The sequence below is a fragment of the Rattus norvegicus genome, chromosome 14, assembly GCF_036323735.1.
Source record: "Rattus norvegicus strain BN/NHsdMcwi chromosome 14, GRCr8, whole genome shotgun sequence".
Lineage (NCBI taxonomy): Eukaryota > Metazoa > Chordata > Mammalia > Rodentia > Muridae > Rattus > Rattus norvegicus.
Window position 1 is genome coordinate 5,363,512 of NC_086032.1, and position 24,105 is coordinate 5,387,616.

Genomic DNA, 24,105 nt, shown 5'->3' on the forward strand with positions numbered 1-24,105 from the left:
CCCTGTGACTTAAGCTCGGGCCTTAGTCTGAGTCTGCTGATGCTTTTACCTCCTGAAGCCATCACTGTAGAGCTGTGTCCCCTTATCCTAGCTACAAATCCCAGCACCCAGAGACCCTCACAGGGACACTCATCTGACCACTAAGCTAGTGTGTATGGGTGGATGGTCTGGGTGAGATTGCCTGCTCATTCCTGGAGAAGATTGTGAGGATTGTCCTTGCAGTGGAAATCAACTGAAAGTGAATGCGAAATGGAAACTGTTCAGAAACGAACTTGAAGCTGAACACAGAGGGTACAAGTGCTTTTGGGGGGTTGATACTGTAACATTATTAGTTCTCCAAATGAGCAAAATGAATCTAGTTAATTAATGGATAAAATTTAACTAGGAGGGCAGTTAGCAAAGGCATATCGATATTTAATACATTGATATGTTCAGAGGGTTGACCAGCCTGGCTTTAGTGGGTGGTTGGGGAACAACCTCATATAAGGACAGGAAATGGGCATGGGATACGGGGCTTTTGGATGGGAAACCTGGAAAGGGAATAACATTTGAAATGTAAATGGAAAATATCCAATATAAAAAGTAAAAAACACACCAGTTAAAGTATATCTACAATATTGCTTCATTTTCTTGCTTAATTGGGAAATGGAAAGGCTCCTTTCACTTTTACAAAAACATACAGATTTACAGTACCAACTGTTCATGGGGAATCAATGTGCTTGGATTTTAGGAAGTGTGTGTGTGTGTGTGTGTGTGTGTTTTTCTAGCCTGCATTCTTTTTATGACTTTGATGATGCCCAGGAAAGGATCTTTATCATCTCTGTTACATTAATTGGCCGTCTCTGCAGTATGTGTACTTTCACGAATTTGAAGATCACTGTGACCAGCATAGGCTTCACCACAATGGGTACTTTCATAAGGTTTCTCTCCAGTATGTGTTCTCCTATGCCTTTGAAGATTTGTCTTTTGTGTAAAGGTTTTACCACATTGGTTACATTCATAGGGCTTCTCTCCAGTGTGTGTCCTTATATGGATTTGAAAAGTACTGTGATGGGCAAAGGCCTTTCCACACTGGTTACATTCATAAGGTTTCTCTCCTGTATGTGTCCTTTTATGATTTTGAAGAACACTGTGTCGGGCAAAGGCTTTACCACATTGGTCACATTCATAGGGTTTCTCTCCAGTATGAGTTCTTTTATGGCTTTGAAGATTATTGTTACTTGCAAAGCCAATTCCACATAAGTTACAGGAAAATGGTTTCTCTCCAGTATGTATTCTTTTATGGCTTTGAAGAACACTGTAATAGGCAAAGGCCTTACCACATTGGTTACATTCATAGGGCTTCTCTCCTGTATGTGTCCTTTTATGACTTTGAAGCGTACTGTGACGGGTATAGGCATTACCACATTGGTCACATTCATAGGGCTTCTCTCCTGTATGTGTCCTTTTATGCCTTTGAAGAGTACTGTGACGGGCATAGGCATTACCACATTGGTCACATTCATAGGGCTTCTCTCCAGTATGAGTTCTTTTATGTCTTTGAAGATCATTGTTACCTGCAAAGCCTTTACCACACAAGTTACAAACAAATGGTTTCACTCCAGTATGTGCACTTTTATGGAATTGAAGACCACTGTGATGGGCAAAGGCCTTACCACATTGGTTACATTCATAGGACTTCTCTCCTGTATTCATCCTTTTATGACTTTGAAGATCACTCTGACCAGCAAACGCTTTACCACGTAAGTTACATGTGTGTGGTTTCTCTCCAGTACGCGTTCTTTTCTGGCATCCCACATTGCTGCAACATGCAAAGGTTTTCCCACATGGGTTAAAATCATAAGGTTTCTCTTCTCTTTGTGTTCTTCTGTTTATTTGGACACTATTATAGTATACGAAATCTCCAGTAAGTGTTCTTTTACATGTATGAAGATGACTGTGACTTGCAAACACGTTTTTTATACTGCACACCTTCATAGGGCTTCTCTCCAGTGTGAATCCTTTCATCACCTTGAAGAGGCCTGTGATATACAAAATTGTTATCACTTTTCATATATTCAGTGTTTCTCTACAATATGAATACTTTCATGCTTGTGTATGTAACTGGCAATGAAGAACTGTTTACTAAATTCATTATGCTAATGAATATTTTTATCTGTACTAATTTATTTTATAACGTTTCCTGAATAAAAAGAGGAATCAAATGTACTAAGGGTTTATCATTTTCATTAAATCCATTCTGCTTCATTAAGGTTCTTATAGTATTCTTTTCCTTTTTGGGGTTTTTGTCATATCTGACAAAATTGCAAAAACTCCGAGGTTTGCCAAACGATTACATTCATAAATTTTCCCATACTGTGGGCCATTCAACATTTGCAACATCAACTAGGATGCACAGAAAATTTCTACATAGGTAATTTGTGTAGTGCGAGGTTTTGAATGTATTCATAATGAAACTGGAAAATCATAGAACTGTAAAATTGTATCATGTTAAACAAGTCTGCACTAAGTGGGGAAAACTACATATCTTCTAATTTCCCAAGGATATAGAGAGGTACAGTACCTCTGTCATTATCTCTTAGCAATAGAATCTTATATCTTTTGTATATGATAGACTGATTGACAGATAGGCGAATGGATATTATATATATATATACACATATATATACATATATATATAAATAAAGAAATAGGTAAATAGATATCTAGATGGATGAGAAGTAGAGGTAGATTTACCTTGAGAAAGATAGATATAGATACATCTGTCCCTTATAATACACCTATGAAAAGAAAAATAACAAAAAAATTATCCACATCGCATTACCACAGTTTGACATTTTGTTTTTCATAGATAGGTGCTATTTGGATAAAGATTTCTCAACGACTTTCTTAACTCTGTTGAACTGCCCCTGTCACTAAACTTAGCCTCCTTTCTACAGGTATATGACCAACATCGGTTTTACTATGCACTGTTTGCTTATTAGAAGGTTCTGGACATATATGCATCACATGTTCAAAGTATAAACTTTTGATATATCTCAGTGTTATATTACTAAACAGACTGGCAGTTCTACAGAGTAGCGCTAATTCAGCTGTACTTGAAATAGTAGTACCTGTTAAGGCATTGTTTCGTGTATTCTTTCTCAATGGAATGCCTTACAAACACAAATCATGCATCTGTGAGAATTTCATAGTCAATATCCTTAAAGCTCTGCTTATTTACACTGATGCTTTTTAACTACAATGTCAAGAAAGGCATATTTGAATCAGCATGCACATAAAAATTACCTTGCTGGCCTTCCAGGATTTTGACAATTTTCCTCAATACTCTGGTCTTTCCAGTAATAGCCTAAAACATGGTACCAGAAAAATGAATGACATATTATTGCTATTTAGAAAAAAGTCAAGGTACTTTGCATCTTCACTGAATCTTAGAAACATGCCTGATTAATTCACCACATTCTCCCTCCTTCTCTATTCAAATTATAGAAGAGTACCAATAACAGCAACAAACGCACTGAAGCAAGCAAGATAGCAAAAAACAAAACACAGTTGCCCCCTATTTTAAAAATGGAAACAACAATAACAGCCTTACCTACAGCAGTGAGGTTCCTGTAGGTCTCCAGCATCACATCTCTGTAGAGACTCTTCTGGGAAGGATCCAGCAAAGCCCATTCTTCCCGAGTAAAGTTCACATGAATGTCCTCATATGTCACTGCCTTCTCAGATATCACATTCATGTGTACAAAAGAAAGCATGGTGCTTACATATTGAACATGCATATTTCATTGGTAATATATTATTCTAGTGTTTCTCCAACGTACTTCCTGACACAGAAGTTGTAATGTAATCACTAACTCATTAGAGAAGGAAACTGAATAAGGCTAACATCTTTCATTTCTTCACCTTTTGAATAAGATATACCCTTGAAAAGAAATGCCAATTAAGAGGCATAAAGAGACAAGTAGAAAGATCAACAAGAATAAGCACATATCATAGATGTTGTATAAATAATTATTGACTGCAGAAACAATGAGCTTTTGATGAGATAGGCATTTTTAGTATGAATTATATTCATTCTGAGTATGGAAGATCTTTCCATCTTTTTAAGTATTCTTAAATTTCTGTCTTCGGGGATTTGAAGTTCATGGTATACACATCTTTCACTTGAGTCATTAGTTACATCAAGATATTTTCTACTATTAGTGGCTATTGTAAAGAGTGTTGTTTCCCTTATTACAACCTGGTTCCAGTTATCATTTGTATAATGGAGCACTACTGTTTTGTTTGAGTGAATTTTGTATTCAGCCACATCACTGAAAGTATGTATCAGCTCCAGAAATTCTGATAGAATTTTTGAGGTCACTCCTGTATGCTGTAACATCATCTGCATACAGATGTACTCTGACTTCCTCTTTTTCCCAATTTGTATACACTTTATTGCTTTTACTTTTTTTAATTACTCTGGCTAAAATGTTAAGTATTGTATTAAAGAGATAGGCACAGAGAGAGGGCATCCTTGTTTTCCCTTTATCTTAGTAGAATTGCTGCAAGATTCTCTCCATTTAGTTTACGCTGACTATTGGCTTGCTTTATATTCTTTTGATTGTGTTTATGAATATGACCTGTAACTCAGATTTCTCTAATATCTTTCACTTGAGTCATTAGTTACATCAATTTTATCAAAGACTTGCTGACCTCTATGCCTAGTAGCTTTATTCTTAAATGTTGGAACCTGGAAAAGACCTACATGTACCTTGAATGAAGAATGGATAAAGAAAATGTGGTACATATACCAAATGGAGTACTATTCAGCTATTAAAAACAAAGACAACATGAATTTTGCAGGCCAATGATGGAACTTGAGAATATAAGCCTAAATGTGGTAACCTGGACCACATAGTACATGCATGGTATGTACTTTCTTATCAGGAAACAGTCACTGTGTCATATGGGTACCATGATATATTCCACAGACATGAAGATGCTAACTGTGAAATTATGCCAAAACAAGGATGTCTGGATCCCACTTAGCAGGGGGAATAAAATAGGCATAAGAGGAAGGAGGAAGGCAGGGACCTGGAGTGGAGAGGGGATGGAAATTTGAATGGGGGATTCAGGATCAGGTGTGGAGAAAAATAGGAGAAATGGGTAGGTGGCCAGAAAATGAGTATACATCTGAAAATGACATGGATGAGGAGGTGGAGGCACCTGCAGGAAGAGACAGGGACCTGAGATAATCAAGGCAATAAGAATGGGTCTATGTCATTAAAACATAAACTGTATTGTATGCTGAGACTTGGATCGATTAGAATGATTGTTGCCTGGAAATATTTACCCCAAATGTACTTTATTTTACATAAGCAATGGTTGGGCTGAAATTAGACTCCCCATTTCTGCACCAGGTTGACAAAGTCAATCTTCAACAGGTTTTCCTTCTCATGTCTTAGCATGGTTCACATCCCTATTTGACACATAAAGGGACATCATGAACAGAAGTTCATTCTGCAAGTGACCTAGACTGCCTTCAACAGAAAACATTATCATATGTAAAAAATCTGGGGTGGAATATACCTCAAAAGCTAATAAGGCAGAACAATCTTCAGGGGCACCCAGCTTTCATTCCCAGTATATAAAACTCATGTTCCAGTATTTCTAACATAACCCCCCCCCCCGCGCCCACTGCACCGCAAGCATGACCAGGGTACAAACCATACATATGGACAAAACATTTGTACAAATACAATGGTTAAAATTCTTTCAGTAGGAGAGCGGTTGGGGGGGGGGGGGGACTAGAACCATAATATTTGTTGTTCAAGCTGGGCACCGTAGTACATTTTCTCAATATCTTCACTAAAAATGCAAAGAGAATGTGGAACACTGGGTGATGGGTAACTGGAGGTAGCCACAAGGAAGTCCCAGATGTCAGGAAAGCAAGAGGTTGCCAGGACTCAATAGGGATGACATTAGATGAAATTCCCAACCAAGGGGAGAGAGAATCTGTACAGACCATATCTAGAGGTTATGCACAGCCTCTGTTTAAGAGATGGGGCCACCCACCCATCACAAAAATATTAACACAGAATTGTTCCTTCCTAAACGAAATGCAGTAACAAGGAATGGACCAGGGACTCAGTAAAAGGCCATCCAGAGACCACACCACTTAGGGATCCAACCCATGCATACAACAAACCCAAACACTATTGCTGATGCCAAGAAGTGCTTGCTGACAGGACCCTAGTATGGCTGTTCCCTGAGAAGCTCTGTCAGAGCCTGACCAATACAGACGTGGATTCTTGGAGCCAACTATCAGACTGAGCATGCCACCCCGCAGTTGCATAAGATATATATATGTGTGTATACACACACACACACACACACACACACACACACACACACATATCCCAGGGCACCCAGGGAATAAAAACCCCCAACCAAAGAGTACACATGTAAGTACCCATAGCTCCACCTGCTTATGTAGCAGAGGATTACCTTATCTGGAAACAGAGGGAGGGGAAGCCTTTGGCCCCATGGAGACTTGATGCCCCAACCTAGGGTAATTGTAGGGATGAGAGGCAGGAGTTGGTGAGGTCCCTCATAGAAAAATGGTGAGGGAAGGATAGACGAGGAGGTTTTGGGAGGGGAAACTAGGAATGGATTTAACATTTGAAATATAAATAAAATAACCAATAAAAGAGACTGAGAAGGAAATAAAAATTAAAATAAAATCAAAAGTTCCACCTAAAAAATAGGATACATTCTTAAACAGAGGATTCTCAACAGACAATCTCTAATGGCTGAGAAACGTTCAAAGGAAGGTTCACCATCCTTAGTCATTATGGAAATTCAAATGAAAACTATTTTGTGACTCTATGTTACACATGTCAGAATGATTAAGATGAATAAAATGAGTGACTTTTCCTATTAATAAGAAAATAGAGCAGGTATGCCACCCCTCTAAGGCTCGTAGGAATGCACACCGATATAGTCAATATGGAAATCAATATCACCATTCCTCAGAAAACTCGGCATCCATCTAGCTCAAGACTCAGCTATATGAGTCTCACTCATGTATGCCAATGTTATACCATCAACGAAACCACAATGACACATTTTCAACTGTGTTCATTGATGCATTCCTTGTATTGGCCAGAAAGTAAGAAAATCTGTAATGGCCCATGCTGAAGATTGAATAAACAAAATGTGGTCTTTTCTCATAATAGAGTATCACTCAGCTGCTAAAAATATGACAACAGGAAATGCATGCATGACAACAGGCTGATGATTGGAACGAGAGTAAAATCCCCTACATGATGTAAGCCAGACCTAGAATGATGGAAATGATAGACATTCCATGGTAAGTGGATACTAGCTCTTAAATCAACCTCAATCAAGCTACCCTCCACATGCCCCGGGAGCTTACATAAAGAGAAGAAATTCATAGGGCACACAGGCTGGGAGCCTTCACCCCTCTGTTCTAGTCTCTTTGTGGAGAGAAGGTAGTCCACAAGCCACAGAAAGGTAATCATGCACAGTACAAGCTGTAACATCCTCCACCTACGCTCTACCTGCAAAATGTGCTGAGCTGAGGTGATAATGAACTTTTTGTGTGGACAACCAATGGTTGGTTTAACTTGGGGAGCTAGACATCAAGGGAACCACATGACTGGGTTTTCTGGAACCTCACAGAGACTAAAATGTCAAAACAGGGTCTTGAGTGGATCCCACAACAGGGCCTCTGTTTATGTGTTATGGCCAATTAACCTGGTGATTTGTGGTAATCCTGACACTGGGAGGAAATATGGCTCTGATTCCTTTGCTTCATCTTGATGCTCTTTTTTCCAGTTTGCTTGCCATGTTGAGCTTCAAATTGAGGGCTTTCAACATGCATTTTCTTTTGGTTCTTTTTTTTTTTTTTTTCCGGAGCTGGGGACTGAACCCAGGGCCTTGTGCTTCCTAGGCAAGCGCTCTACCACTGAGCTAAATCCCCAACCCCCAACATGCATTTTCTAATTGCTTTGTTCTGCTTGGCTCTGCTCTGACATCTGCTCTCTGCTAAAGATAAAACAGATGGAGTGGGGACCTTGGAGAGAGTAGGTTGTGTGTGGGTGTGTCTGTGTGTGTATATACACACACATACATACACATGTATATGAATGACAGTTTTACCATTTAAGGCTGGTTACTAACTAAGAAGTAAAGAGGGGTTGGGGATTTAGCTCAGTGGTAGAGTGCTTGCCTAGCAAGCACAAGGCCCTGGGTTCCTGGGTTTGGTCCTCAGCCCCGGGAAAAAAAAAAAAAGAAGTAAAGAAATATGAGTGACTTGTCCAAAGCTATAAGAGTTTTGCTCAAATACCATTTATTGTCATTACTTAAATTCAAACAAAAACAATATAGCATTTTTCCTGACTTCATTTTATTTTTTTTTTCCAGGGCTGGGGACCGAACCCAGGACCTTGCGCTTCCTAGGTAAGTACTCTACCACTGAGCCAAATCCCCAACCCCCTGACTTCATTTTAAATTTTTCATGCACTATGACTCAAGGGCAGAAAGTTCTGTTTGCATCCTAATAAAAGAACCTTCTGGATTTTACAGTATACTGTAGTAGTTATTTGATTTTCTTCTATCTGACAACTCTGGGTAGAAAAAGTTGGATATTTACGCTATCTTCTTCACACACCAGCTAAGAGAACATTATGATAACACACTGAAGGGAATGCTTCATCTAAACTCTGTGTTTCCTCCCCTCACTTTCTATTTCAACCTGTAAGGTAGACAAGATGGCTGACGCTCTTACATCAATTGAAAGGAAAATTATACAAATTTAAGGTTTAAAAATATAAAATTAAAAGAGTAAGCCCCAAAAGCCACAGACTCAGGGCTAAGCTCTGCCACCAGGAATAACAGGCCATAAAGATAAAGAAAAGGAATGCAAGAGAACTACTTTGCTTATCACCGGTGTGAGTAACTGTTCTTTGTTCTGCCCCTGTGATGTTTATTTAAGCCCCTACTTGTGCTTTCTAGCCATTGCGTCCTACAGAGAGCACCCCAGGAAACCAGCGGCCCAAGCCTAACTAGAGGTGTTTCAAATACAGATGCTTCATCAATTTTGACAAACTTTTAAAAATAATGAGGACCTAAAGACCCAACCATTCTCCTGATTTAGTAGCTCTGTTCCAGGAACCAGGAGGCCATAAAACCTTCTGGAGTCCCCTGATCTCCTGGAGCCATAAAACAATCCTGTAACTTGTGGCGCATTCCCCTTTGACGTCCCCCCATCCCCTGGGGCTCACAGCCTCTGCCTTTAAATGCTTTCTCCCAGCCTCTCGGGGTCGACACCTCTGTCTCTGCGTGGGATATGTGTCGGCCTGGAGATCTCTGTAATAGGTCTCCGTAATAAACCTCGCCTTTCCTTATTACATCCAAAATGGTCTCTCTGTGTCTGGGGTCCGCGATTTCCCAAAACTTGAGTAAGGGTCTCTCTGCGTGGGATCTTTCAAATGTCACAAATGGCAGTGCCATTACAGATTTAAATCGCGTGGGAACATCAGCCTCACACTACTTGTGCTCTCATTTTACGGTCTTTCATGAACAACAGGGCACTGATAGTAGTGATCTTTTATAAGGGCATAATCCCTTACTTGTGACCTTGATCAATGGTACCTATCAGCACATGTGTATAGAAATTAAACATACATCATCTTCAGTCCTTCTACAAAACTAATTCAAAGCGACTTTTAACTGTCCATGTCAACCTCTTCCTGATATTTCTTCTAAACTGAGAGGCCTCAAGCTCTACAGACCTCTCTGCATGGAGGTGATCTCTGCAGTCCCTCGTGCCTCACTGTGACTTCAGGAAATCCAACCCATCTGAATCCATATACAAATACATGTGGAAGAACATTTGAATGGCTGATCCCTGCCAAGCACCATGAACACATGAAAAACCACTGAAAAACACAAAACTCCTTTTCTACCCTGGAATTTAATTTTCATGGAAAAAGTGATTGTGGCAGGTGATAGTGGAAATATAAGAGGATTCTAATCAAATATTACTGAAGGATGATGCCCATCATCCTTTTTTCTAACTGTTTTCATACTCTTAGTAAAATTTATCACACAAAACTCAACATGGAAGGTAATGTTAGAAACTACTAGAAACCAGATATTCTAATTGTACATCTGTTTATTCACTGCTGACCAAAAGTAATGCCCTTATGCCCAATGGACAGTGATATCATAAGCAACACAGTTTCATGTGCCTGGAGTTGTGGAGTCATCCCCTCGCCACTAAATCAAAATCAAGAGAGGATCACAGGCCAAGGGCCTCAGCCTGGTTTATGATATGAACCAAGAGAACCAAGGTCTGGTGCACAGTCCACCACAGTCCCAGAAGACTGGACTCTGACACCACAGCTATCCTGTTCTTTCTGCTTCATCATCCTCCTTCCTTCACACACACTGTGGCACAGCTTAAGGCCTTCCTCACAGCTTCCCAGAATTGCATCGAAGGAGAACTCAAGAAAGAAGCTGCAAGCTACCTCCCACTGGTGATCCTAATTACTAGACTTGCCCAGATCCCTCATTGTTGTGACCCCCTAGTTTGGACTTTAGACAGTATCACATTCTCTGCTGGAGGACTAGAACTTGCGTGAGTCAGAAAGAACAGGTCTTCCTAGATGTGACCTTACATAAATAGGGGTAGACTCACCCTTAGTCTTCAACATTTTTATTTTCATAGAATCCTCCACTTTCTAGGAGTAACTCTCCATCATCCACGCTCAGGGTCTTTGGTCTGCACCTTTAATTACATACCCAATGTCCAGTGCAGCACCCTTACCTTATGTCCTGGGAAGTACAGCATGCAAACTGCAGCACAAATTCAAAAAGTAACAATAACTGAAGCTGGAAGAGCCATGCATGTGAATGTAAGTAAAAGTCAAAGGGAGGTGAATTGGAAAAGAAATAAAAAGGAAGGGACATGGCTGCTCCTGGATATGGTACAAGAAAGTTTACAGAGAGCACAAAGGGGAGAGAAGACCTAGAGGAAGGGACATCTAGAAGAGTCCAAAGTGAACAGGAACATGAGCGATGTGAAGAGAGGAAGGAGAGGAGAAATAAGCCAGTGGAGAGGATGAAATGGTTAATGATAGATGAAGAGAACATGTAATACATTTCAGTGTATGGCATAAGGAAGGGCAGCTTGGAGAGGTGCAGCCCAACCCATGGAGTCCAAGATGCTTTTGCCAGTCATAGATGGTAACAGGTAGGATAGAGGAATTCTGAGCAAAACCCACAAATGTCCTGCTTTCATTTGTTACATTGAAAGAATAAAAATATGCAGCTGAGAAGTCAGAAGTTTAAAAATGCTATCTCGCCCTTAAGAAGCCCTAAATACCTCAAATTCCAGACCCTACTCTCTACCTATAAGTAGGTAAAAGGTCACATTTCTTGAGCCTGCTCTCCCAGAAACTAGATAAAAGGACTTAAGATAAGGCCCTTAGATAAGCGATTCCTGACCTAGTAAAGATAACAGAAAGCTTCTCCCAGGAACTAGCTGACCAAAAGGTTAGATTAAAATCTTAAGAGAATAACCTTGAGAAGCAGGAAGCCTCTCCTAGGAACTATAGGACCATAAAGTTAAGCAATCTTGAGAGACAGGGAACTTCTCCTTGTGATTTTTCACATGACACCACCCTTGCCCCCTTGGGTGTGTTCTTCCTTTAATTACCCCTTCTACCAGCTACTGGTCCTCGAACTCCACTGACCTGCATGGGATACTGTAAGTCTCGACCCCAGTGCACAGGTTTCTATCGATAAACCTCATGTGATTACAGCAAGGACGGTCTTGTGTGAGTTCTTGGGGGTTCGCATCATCGCAAAACTTGAGTGAGGGTCTCCCCACTCTGGGGGTCTTTCAGGTAGGGAATTTAGACATTTGTTTCAAGGTTTGAGACTTAACAATAGTAGAAAGTATAAGCTTAGATGATGTAATTATAATCTGAAAATTTACTGTAAACAGACAATATAGGTTTCATGGTATAAAACTATTCAGGTAAGAGAAATATATTCCAAAGCACAGAAGTTATTAGAACTTTTCCCTTTGACATGTCCTCCAATATCAGAATTTTATCACTACCACTAGACACAGACATACTAATATGCCAGGCTCAGACACACTAATACGCCAAGACCTTCTCTGTTGGTTGAACTTGTGTAACTACAGATAATTAGCTTATAAAAAAAATCAATCCTTTTCCATACCTAGATTCTTGATTGCCTTATTTTGTGTACCCCTTAAGTTTTCCAGTTTGGACATATTGATCGTCCAGCATTGCTAACATCACAACCCACTGATAATTACTATCATAAAACAGAGCTCCCTCCTTCCTTCCTCACCCTCACTTTCTTTGTTGTGATTACACCAGCTTCAAAGTTGGTCAGCAAACTGAACTCATACTCAAATCCCTCTGTATTTATATTTCCCCCAAGAAAATCAGGGAAGTGGGAGGACATGCTCTATCAGGGCTCAGACAGGATTTGCAAGACTCTCTTCAGGCACTGGGCAGCAGAGGCAGAATTAGGTTTTCAAAGTAATTACAAAGTAGTTGGCAAGCCTGCCCTACAGAAGAAATTCCTCTAAAGAGAAACAAGTAAGCAAAAGACTTGAGAAAAAGGAATAACATTCTTAATTCCCCAGAGACATTGCAGAAATAGGAATAAATAGTTGACCAGAGCTGTGATACTTTAGGGAAATGAAATTTAAGTGTTGCTAACAACTCACTTCTTTAAAAGATAAAGTCAGAACGATGGATAGCTGTAGGGACATGCGAGAGGAACAGCCAATACCTCCTAGGGAACACAGTGTCGATGACATAAAATATGGTCTGGTCAGTATGTGCAATATTAGCTCCAGAAATCTGTAACCTGACAGACACAGCGATAGCCAATGTCCCCTGATTCAGATTTCTGAGCTGACTTAAGTACATCAACAAAGTTGGGTTAAACAGTATCTCCCCATTTGTATACACACCGATCTGGACAATTTCTATTAAAATGCATGAATTAATAAATGCTGGGGAATTACAAAATCACTCATTTTGCCCTTTCAGTCCCCCTTCCTAATGATGACCTTGTAGGTGACTCCCTTACACTAAATCTGTGAGCTAGCTATTCTCTACAGTTTCACCCTGCGGGGTACACAGTAAACTGTTCCTCCTTTCTGTTCTGAGAGCAGAAGGCATGTTCCCCATCCACGCAAGTACTTTCCTGTCACTGCAAATGACACTTCATTACACGGCAGAGGTGAGCAATTTTGAAATGCTCTTGCCGTACATACTTTAACTATCGAATTTAAGACGTTTAATGAAAAGGAACGTAGGGTCCTTGCCCTGGGGAACAGGAGACGGAGATCCAGGTGATGACGTAGCTTGTCTCAGAAACAATTTTCTAAAACGCTAAACATGCAGCTTTAAAAAAATTATTCCATGAGTTTTCTTTACTCGTTTATTTACAATAACCGTGAAATATTAAAAAAAAAATATGCTCTCAGTCACCCAACACTTGAGATGGGTTCTATAACCTAGACACAACTGACTCCAAATGAATCAAAACCAAAACGTTAAGGGAAGAGAAGAGCTTGTAGACTCTACTAATCCTGTCATCCACTGGCATCCTGCCAAGGCTCTTTCTCTACACAAGCCCCTGCTCCAAGTGTTTTGTGCAGATTCAGCTCTGAGAGTGAAGTTATGCAGACGCCACTGCTAGGTCCCTTAATGGCTAACACCAAGAGTGAAGACGCAGGTGCCTTCATCAAACGGCTGGTACCCACCCATTCCTGCCTAGGCACCCCCGCAAGAGCTTCTGCTCCTCACCTTTGTGGGTAGTGGGCATATCCTGGCCATGTTGCAAATTCAGAGCTTTCTGAAACTTCCCTCCGCACAACACACCAAATCACTTAAAACCGCTCAAAAGCATGGAACATGCAGGGGGATTACCGGAAGAACCCTCCTCCTCTTGGGACTGGCAGGCCCTAATACAGGCGCTGATTGGCCAGAGAATCTGTCAGTCTTTGCTCTTCCACTGAGCACAGCCTCTTGGGACACTGAAATTGGAAAGTTCCTTACGGTTTTCTATGCCATCGCCTGGGTGGTGCTGGGCTTCAGAAGAATGCCAAGACAGGGCTCCGAGGTGGGAAAAGCAGTCTGAGATGAGAGGCGGGGCCAGAGCTGGTTCTGAGAATACTGGACCCCAGATTAGATCGACCCTGAGGGGTGGCCGGTGGATCCCTGACTATTGTACTTCTAGGCAACACTAGGTGTAGCTGAAGAGCAATAAAGAGTTGGACTCCCTAGGCGTCTTGGGGAATGTGGACTCCCTGCTTAGCTGAGCAAGGATGGTCCTTAGCTTGGCAGAGGCAGCCTCAAAGCACAGGTTGGCCTTCTGTGGGAGAGCTATGCTGCTGGTCTGTCTGTATGTGAAAAAGACCTCTGCACATTCCCCATGGTGGTGGTAGATGAAAGAGATAGTCCTTCGTTCTAATCTGTTTATTGTCTGTTCATGGCAGAAAATGCATCCTTACCCTTTCCTCAGGGTCTGACCTGAGATTAAATATCATTTCTAAGGAAGAAAGAATGTCTAGGAAGGGAAGCTTGTTGGCTAAGTCCTGTGGTCTGCTAGGTACTTCTGGTACTCTTGACTTCACTTTTTCCATGAATGATAACTCTAAATGTGTATGGAGGTAAAAATCATACGGCTCTGTTCCCTTGACTCCACTTTGTCCATGATGTCTCTAAACATTTAAGTAAAATCATATTAACTGTCCCCTTTATGTCAACCTCATTCACTGGTATAATGTTGTCAAAGTTCTTGTCATAAAACATATGTAAAATATTCTGTCTTTTTATGCTCACAAATTGATCATGTACGTTTCATTTTTAATATATTATTCTAGTGTTTCTCCAACATATTTCCTGACACAGAGGTTATAGTGTAATCATTAACTCATTTTAGAAGGAAACTGAATAATAAGGTTCACATCTTCGATTTCTTTATCTTTTGAATAAGATATACCCTTGTAAGGGAAATGCCAATTAAGAGACATAAAGAGATGTGTAATAAGGAAAAAATTAAAGATTTTTTAGAATTTAATGAAAATGAAGGTACAACATAACCAAACTCATGGGACACAATGAAAGCAGTGATAAGAGGAAAACACATAACTCTGAGTGCCTGCGGAAAGAAACAGGAGAGAGCACACAGAGCCTGACAACACACCTAAAATCTCTAGAACAAACAGAAGCAAATACACTCAGGAGGAGTAGAAGGCAGGAAATAATAAAACTCAGGGCTGGACTATACAAACAATCAACAAAACCAAGAGCTGGTTCTTTGAGAAAATCAACAAGATAGATAAACCCTTAGCCAATCTAACCAGTGGGCACAGAGAGTGTGTCCAAATTAACAAAATCAGAAATGAAAAGGGAGACATAACAACAGAACCTGAGGAAATTCAAAAATTCATCAGATCCTACTATCAAAGCCTATATTCAACAAAACTTAAAAATATTGAAGAAATGGACAATTTTCTAGACAAATAACAGGTACCAAATTTAAATCAGGAACAAATAACCATCTAAACAACCCCATAACTCCTAAAGAAATAGAAGCAGTCATGAAAAGTCTCCCAACCAAAAGGAGCCCAGCCCTTTCCTTCAGAGATTGCTTCTTGGTCATTATGTTTTGTGTAGGAATAGAAACGCTAAGAGAGCTGGTATGCAATCTATGTTCTTGGTGTCATTTACTTAATTTTTAGCTAACATACTATGCTACAAAATTAAAATTTCATGGTCATTTCTGCCCATCAGTTTTTACGATTTACATATGCCTCTTTATGACTTCTAGCAAAATTTCCCTTAAATATCTCTACTTTTACACTGTGACCATGTTCACAGAAAGATGAGTAACAAGCAACCCTTTATGTGAACACAACCAGAACCCCTATATAAAATCTCAGTTCTTCCTTTATTTAATATAATCATTACTTGGAAATGATTCCCAAACTCTTCTTACCTGACAAAATAAAAAGGAAATCTTTTCAGCTCTTCTTTCTTGCTTGTTATTCTTTTTTTTTAATTTGATATTTTCTTTACTTACATTCTTTTTCTTTATTTTTTTATTGGATATATTTATTTACATTTCAAATGTTATTCCCTTTTCTGGTCTTCTTTCCATAAGCCCCCTATCCCCTCCCCCTCTCCCATAAGGCTTTTCCCCCCATCCACTCCCCTCACTGCTCCCCCACCATTCCCCTGCAGTGGGGTCCAACCTTGGCAGGACCAAATGCTTCCCCTTCCACTGGTGCCCCAATAAGGCTATTCTCTGCTACATATGCAGTTGGAACCCTGCGTCAGTCCATGTATAGTCTTTGGGTAGTGGTTTAGTCCCTGGAAGCTCTGGTTGGTTGGCATTGTTGTTCTTATGTGGTTGCAAGCCCCTTTAGCTTTTTCAATCCTTCCTCAAATTCCCCCTAAGGGGGGGTCTCGTTCTCAGTTCAGTGGTTTACTGCTAGCATTCACCTCTGTATTTGACATGCTCTGGTTGTGTTTCTCAGGAGAGATCTGTAATTGGTCCCTTTCAGCATGCACTTTTTAGCTTCATCAATCTTATCTAGTTTTAGTGGCTGTATATATATATGGGCCACATATAGGGTAGGGTCTAAGTGGCCATACCTTCAGTCTCTACTCTAAACTTTGTCTCCATATCCCCTCCTATGGATAATTTTGTTCCCCCTTTTAAGAAGGAAGGGAAAGCATCCACATTTTGCTCATCCTTCTTCTTGAGCTTCCTGAGGTCTGTGGATTGCATCTTGAGTAATTCCAGATTTTGGGTTAATATCCACTTATCAATGAGTGCATACCATGTGTGTCACGCAGGATGATATTTTCTAGTTCAATCTATTCGTCTATGAATTTCGTGAAGTCATTGTTTTTGATAGCTGGGTAGTACTCCATTGTGCATATGTACCACATTTTATGTATCCATTGCTCTGTTGAAGGGCATCTGTGCTCTTTCCAGCTTCTGGCTATTATAAATAAGGCTGCTATGAACATAGTGAAGCATGTGTCTTTTTTGTATGTTGGAGCATCTTTTGGGTATATGCCCAGGAGAGGTATAGCTGGGTCTTCAGGTAGTGGAATGTCCAATTTTCTGAGGAACCTCCAGACTGATTTCCAGAGTGGTTGTACCAGTTTGCAGTCCCACCAACAATGGAGGAGTGTTCCTCTTTCTCCACATCCTCACCAGCATCTGCTGTCACCTGAGTTTTTTTATCTTAGCCATTCTGACTGGTGTGAGGTGGAATATCATGGTAGTTTTGATTTGCATTTCCCTCATGACTAAGGATGCTGAACATTTCTTTAGGTACTTCTCAGCCGTTCGATATTCCTCAGCTGAGAACTTTTTTGTTTACCTCTGTACGCCATTTTTAATAGGGTTATTTGGCTCTCTGAAGTCTAACTTCATGAATTCTTTGCATATTTGGGATATTAACCCTCTATCAGATGTAGGATTGGTAAAGATCTTTTCCCAATCTGTTGGTTGCCATTTTGTCTTAAGTGTCCTTTGCCTTACAGATGCTTTGCAGTTTTATGATTCTTGATCTTAGAGCATAAGCTATTGGTGTTCTGTTCAGAAAATTTTCCCTAGTGCCCATGTGTTCAAGATTCTTCCCCACTTTTCTTCTATTAGTTTGAGTGTATCTGATATTTTGTTCTCCCTTCTAAGAAGGAGTGAAGCATCCAGACTTTGGTCTTCCAACTTCTTGTGCTTCATAGGTGTATGGACTGTTATTGCTGAGAATCAAGTTGACTACATATGGAATTAAATAAATACGGAGAATTGATCACTGTGGTGGTTTTAGTTTCATTACAGCTTTTGAAATGGGAATACTCTTCTATAATCTGAATCCTTTGACATTTACGGATCCATCTCACTAAGACATTTTTCCTCTGTCTACCTAGTGCTGGTATTAAGGGCATGAGCCAATCTAACCAGCCTGCTCATTGGTTGTTTTTTTTTTTTTAACTTTTTAAAATATTTATTTACTTTTTCAACGTGCTTACTGACCCCTCCTTACATCCCCTCCCACAGTCTTTCTCTCATCCTCTCCTGTTTGCTTCTCCTCTGAGTGCGAAGGACCCTCTTGCGTTTACTCCCATCCTGGCACATAAAGTCTATGCTGTTTTAGACACTTCGCCTGTCACTGAGACAAGACAATGCACCTTTGCTAGAAACCATGTCCCATATATAAGCTACAGCTTTTGGAATAGGCCCTGTTGCACTTTCTTGGGACCCACATAAGGCCCAGCAACACATCACCTACATGTGAGTGACGTGGCATAAGTCCAGCCTATGTATATTCCTTGGTTGTTGTTAAAATTCTGAAAACCCCAGATCTCCAGGTTGGCTGACCCTGTTTGTCTTCATGTGGAGTTCCCTTTCCCTTAGAGGCCTACAGTCCTTCCTCCTATTCTTCTATAAGTGTCCCCATGCTCCATTAACTGTTTGGCTGTGGGTGTCTGTATTTGAGTCAGGGGCTGTGTGGAGCCTCTAGGACAATAACATGCTCCTTTCTGCAAACATAACAGCAGATCATTGAATGTTAGAGATTGGTGCATAACCATGGGATAGGTCTCAAATTGCGCTGGTTAATGTTGGCCATTCTCTGAGTCTCTCCTCCATTCTCCATGCATGCATTTGTTGCAGAAAGTATACATTTTGGGTGGACATTGTGGGTGAGCTGTTCTTTCTGTTGCACCACTGGGGTTCCTGCCTGGCGTCAGAAGGTGTCCTACTGAGGTTCAATATCCCCAATATAGTGAATTACAGCCAAGGTCACCTACATTGCTTCTTATTGCCTTGATTATCTCAGGTCCCTGTCTCTTCCTGCAGATGCCTCCACCTCCTCATCCATGTCATTTGAAGATGTATACTCATTTTCTGGCCACCTACCCATTTCTCCTATTTTTCTCCACACCTGATCCTGAATCCCCCATTCAAATTTCTGTCCCCTCTCCACTCCAGGTCCCTGCCTTCCTCCTTCCTCTTATGCCTATTTTATTCCTCCCTGCTAAGTGGGATCCAGGGATCCTTGTTTTTGACATAATTTCACAGTTAGCATCTTCATGTCTGTGGAATATATCATGGTACCCATATGATACAGTGACTGTTTCCTGATAAGTGAGTACATAGCATCCATTTCCTATGGGGACCGAGTTACCTCACTCAGGATTGTATTCTCAAGTTCCATCATTGGCCTGCAAAATTCATGATATCTTTTTTTTTAAGAGAGTAAGCCCCCCCCTTTTAATTTTATTTATTTATTATGTATAAGTACACTGTAATGTCTTCAGAAACACCAGAAGAGGGCATCAGATTTTATTACAGATGGTTGTGAGCCACCATGTGGTTGCTGGTAATTGAACTCAGGTTCTCTGGAAGAGCAGTCAGTGCTCTTAACCACTGAGCCATCTTTCCAGCCCCCTATATCTTTGTTTTTAATAACTGAATAGTACTTCATTTGGTAGATGTACCACATTTTCTTTATCCATTCTTCAGTCAAGGTACATGTAGGTCTTTTCAAGGTTCCAACAGTTAAGAATAAAGCTGGTGGGAACATAGGTCAGAAAGTCTTTGATAAAATTAGACACATCTTTATGTTCAAGGTATTAGAGAAATCTGAGTTACACATCATATTCGTAAACACAATCAAAACAATGTAAAGCAAGACAATAGTCAACATAAACTAAATGGAGAGAACCTTAAAGAAGTTCCACTAAAATAAATGAAAAAAAAAAAAAGGATGCCCTCTTTCTTTCCCTATCTGTTCAGTATAGTACTTGAAATTTTAGCCACAGTAATAAAAAAACTAAAGGCAATTAAGGGGACACAAAATTGAAAGGAGGAAGTCGGAGTACATCTGTATGCAGATGATGTTACAGTATACAGGAGTGACCTCAAAAATTCTATCAGAGAATTTCTGGAGCTAATACACACTTTCAGCAATGTGGCTAGATACAGAATTAATGCAAACAAAACAGTAGTGCACCTTTATACAAGTGATAACTGGGATGAGGATATAATAAATGAAACAACACCCTTTGCAATAGCCATTAATAATAGAAAATATTTGATGTCACTAACGACTCAAGTGAAAGATGTGTATAACATGACTTCAGATCCATGAAGACAGACATTAAAGAAGACTTCAAAGAACTTCCGTGCTCAGTAATGAATATAATTCATATTAAAAATGCCTATCTCATCAAAAGCTCATTGTTTCTGCAGTCAATAATTATTTATATAACATCTATGAGATGTGCTTACTCTTGTTGATCTTTCTACTTGTCTCTTTATGCCTATTTATTGGCATTTCTTTTCAAGGGTATATCTTATTCAAAAGGTGAAGAAATGAAAGATATTAGCCTTATTCAGTTTCCTTCTCTAATGAGTTAGTGATTACATTACAACTTCTGTGTCAGGAAGTACGTTGGAGAAACACTAGAATAATATATTACCAATGAAATATGCATGTTCAATATGTAAGCACCATGCTTTCTTTTGTACACATGAATGTGATATCTGAGAAGGCAGTGACATATGAGGACATTCATGTGAACTTTACTCGGGAAGAATGGGCTTTGCTGGATCCTTCCCAGAAGAGTCTCTACAGAGATGTGATGCTGGAGACCTACAGGAACCTCACTGCTGTAGGTAAGGCTGTTATTGTTGTTTCCATTTTTAAAATAGGGGGCAACTGTGTTTTGTTTTTTGCTATCTTGCTTGCTTCAGTGCTTTTGTTGCTGTTATTGGTACTCTTCTATAATTTGAATAGAGAAGGAGGGAGAATGTGGCGAATTAATCAGGCATGTTTCTAAGATTCAGTGAAGATGCATAGTACCTTGACTTTTTTTTTTTTTCCGGGGCTGGGGATCGAACCCAGGACCTTGCGCTTCCTAGGCAAGCGCTCTACCACTGAGCCAAATCCCCACCCCCTTGACTTTTTTTCTAAATAGCAATAATATGTCATTCATTTTTCTGGTACCATGTTTTAGGCTATTACTGGAAAGACCAGAGTATTGAGGAAAATTGTCAAAATCCTGGAAGGCCAGCAAGGTAATTTTTATGTGCATGCTGATTCAAATATGCCTTTCTTGACATTGTAGTTAAAAAGCATCAGTGTAAATAAGCAGAGCTTTAAGGATATTGACTATGAAATTCTCACAGATGCATGATTTGTGTTTGTAAGGCATTCCATTGAGAAAGAATACACGAAACAATGCCTTAACAGGTACTACTATTTCAAGTACAGCTGAATTAGCGCTACTCTGTAGAACTGCCAGTCTGTTTAGTAATATAACACTGAGATATATCAAAAGTTTATACTTTGAACATGTGATGCATATATGTCCAGAACCTTCTAATAAGCAAACAGTGCATAATAAAACCGATGTTGGTCATATACCTGTAGAAAGGAGGCTAAGTTTAGTGACAGGGGCAGTTCAACAGAGTTAAGAAAGTTGTTGAGAAATCTTTATCCAAATAGCACATATCTATGAAAAACAAAATGTCAAACTGTGTTAATGCGATGTGGATAATTTTTTTTTAATTTTTCTCTTCATAGGTGTATTATAAGGGACAGATGTATCTATATCTATCTTTCTCAAGGTAAATCTACCTCTACTTCTCATCCATCTAGATATCTATTTACCTATATATATATATATATATATATATATATCCATTCGCCTATCTGTCAATCAGTCTATCATATAAAAAAGACATAAGATTCTATTGCTAAGAGATAATGACAGAGGTACTGTACCTCTCTATATCCTTGGGAAATTAGAAGATATGTAGTTTTCCCCACTTAGTGCAGACTTGTTTAACATGATACAATTTTACAGTTCTGTGATTTTCCAGTTTCATTATGAATACATTCAAAACCTCGCACTACACAAATTACCTATGTAGAAATTTTCTGTGCATCCTAGTTGATGTTGCAAATGTTGAATGGCCCACAGTATGGGAAAATTTATGAATGTAATCGTTTGGCAAACCTCGGAGTTTTTGCAATTTTGTCAGATATGACAAAAACCCCAAAAAGGAAAAGAATGCTATAAGAACCTTAATGAAGCAGAATGGATTTAATGAAAATGATAAACCCTTAGTACATCTGATTCCTCTTTTCATTCAAGAAACGTTATAAAATAAATTAGTACAGATAAATATATTCATTAGCATAATGAATTTAGTAAACAGTTCTTCATTGCCAGTTACATACACAAGCATGAAAGTATTCATATTGTAGAGAAGCACTGAATATATGAAAAGTGATAACAATTTTGTATATCACAGGCCTCTTCACGGTGATGAAAGAATTCACACTGGAGAGAAGCCCTATGGAGGTGTGCAGTATAAAAAACGTGTTTGCAAGTCACAGTCATCTTCATACATGTAAAAGAACACTTACTGGAGATTTCGTATACTATAATAGTGTCCAAATAAACAGAAGAACACAAAGAGAAGAGAAACCTTATGATTTTAACCCATGTGGGAAAACCTTTGCATGTTGCAGCAATGTGGGATGCCAGAAAAGAACGCATACTGGAGAGAAACCACATACATGTAACTTACGTGGTAAAGCGTTTGCTGGCCAGAGTGATCTTCAAAGCCATAAAAGGATGCATACAGGAGAGAAGTCCTATGAATGTAACCAATGTGGTAAGGCCTTTGCCCATCACAGTGGTCTTCAAAGCCATATGAAAAAACATACTGGAGAGAAGCTCTATGAATGTAACCAATGTGGTAAGACCTTTGCCCATCACACTGCTCTTCAAAGGCATAAAAGTGCACATACTGGATTGAAACCATTTGTTTGTAACTTGTGTGGTAAAGGCTTTGCAGGTAACAATGATCTTCAAAGACATAAAAGAACTCATACTGGAGAGAAGCCCTATGAATGTGACCAATGTGGTAAGGCCTTTGCCTATTACAGTACGCTTCAAAGTCATAAAAGGACACATACAGGAGAGAAGCCCTATGAATGTAACCAATGTGGTAAGGCCTTTGCCTATTACAGTGCTCTTCAAAGCCATAAAAGAATACATACTGGAGAGAAACCATTTTCCTGTAACTTATGTGGAATTGGCTTTGCAAGTAACAATAATCTTCAAAGCCATAAAAGAACTCATACTGGAGAGAAACCCTATGAATGTGACCAATGTGGTAAAGCCTTTGCCCAACACGGTGTTCTTCAAAATCATAAAAGGACACATACAGGAGAGAAACCTTATGAATGTAACCAATGTGGAAAGGCCTTTGCCCATCACAGTACTTTTCAAATCCATAGAAGGACACACACTGGAGAGAAGCCCTATGAATGTAACCAATGTGGTAAAACCTTTACACAAAACACAAATCTTCAAAGGCATAGGAGAACACATACTGGAGAGAAACCTTATGAAAGTACCCACTGTGGTAAAGCCTATGCCGGTCACAGTGATCTTCAAATTCGTCAAAGGACACATACTGCAGAGACAGCCAATTAATGTAACAGAGATGATAAAGATCCTGTCCTGGGCATCATCAAAGTCATAAAAAGAACGCAGGCTAGAAAAACACACACACACACACACACACACACACACACACACACACACACACTTCCTAAAATCCAAGCACATTGATTCCCCTTGAACAGTTGGTACTGTAAATCTGTATGTTTTTCTAAAACTGAAAGGAGCCTTTCCATTTCCCAATTAAGCAAGAAAATGAAGCAATATTGTAGATATACTTTAACTGGTGTGTTTTTTACTTTTTATATTGGATATTTTCCATTTACATTTCAAATGTTATTCCCTTTCCAGGTTTCCCATCCAAAAGCCCTGTATGCCATGCCCATTCCCTGTTCTTATATGAGGTTGTTCCCCAACCACCCACTAAAGCCAGGCTGGTCAACCCTCTGAAAATATCAATGTATTAAATATCGATATGCCTTTGCTAACTGCCCTCCTAGTTAAATTTTATCCATTAATTAACTAGATT

At 39.6% G+C, this 24,105-nt stretch overlaps 2 protein-coding genes across 3 annotated transcripts; one reads left to right on the forward strand and one right to left on the reverse strand.

Moving 5' to 3' along the window:
• Positions 1–399: 399 nt before the first annotated feature.
• Positions 400–14,006, reverse strand: Zfp996l1 (zinc finger protein 996 like 1). Of its 2 annotated transcripts, XM_008770123.4 has the most exons (5): positions 13,875–14,006; positions 3,596–3,719; positions 3,289–3,349; positions 2,737–2,780; positions 400–2,021 (listed from the first exon to the last, which is right to left on the reverse strand). In XM_008770123.4, exons 1-5 carry the CDS (start codon positions 13,902–13,904, stop codon positions 829–831), a joined length of 1,452 nt encoding a protein of 483 aa, XP_008768345.3. In that variant the 5' UTR covers positions 13,905–14,006; the 3' UTR covers positions 400–828. The 2 variants fall into 2 exon arrangements, with proteins under 2 accessions (XP_008768345.3, XP_038948568.1); XM_039092640.2 differs by lacking the exon at positions 13,875–14,006 and having other exon boundaries at positions 3,596–4,963.
• An 8,418-nt stretch (positions 14,007–22,424) lies between these two features.
• Positions 22,425–23,859, forward strand: Zfp996l2 (zinc finger protein 996 like 2). The gene has a single exon (XM_039092643.2). The coding sequence runs from the start codon at positions 22,431–22,433 to the stop codon at positions 23,607–23,609; it is 1,179 nt and encodes a 392-aa protein (XP_038948571.1). The 5' UTR covers positions 22,425–22,430; the 3' UTR covers positions 23,610–23,859.
• Positions 23,860–24,105: the final 246 nt, after the last annotated feature.

Coding starts and splice junctions, on each gene's coding strand:
- Zfp996l2 (XM_039092643.2), top strand. CDS start 22,431: ATGAAAGAATTCACACTGGAGAGAAGCCCTATGGAGGTGTGCAGTATA.
- Zfp996l1 (XM_039092640.2), bottom strand. CDS start 3,782: ATGCATGTTCAATATGTAAGCACCATGCTTTCTTTTGTACACATGAAT. Junction 3,350..3,595: donor CAGGAACCTCACTGCTGTAG/GTAAGGCTGTTA, acceptor ACCATGTTTTAG/GCTATTACTGGAAAGACCAG. Junction 2,781..3,288: donor AATCCTGGAAGGCCAGCAAG/GTAATTTTTATG, acceptor TTCTTTTCATAG/GTGTATTATAAGGGACAGAT.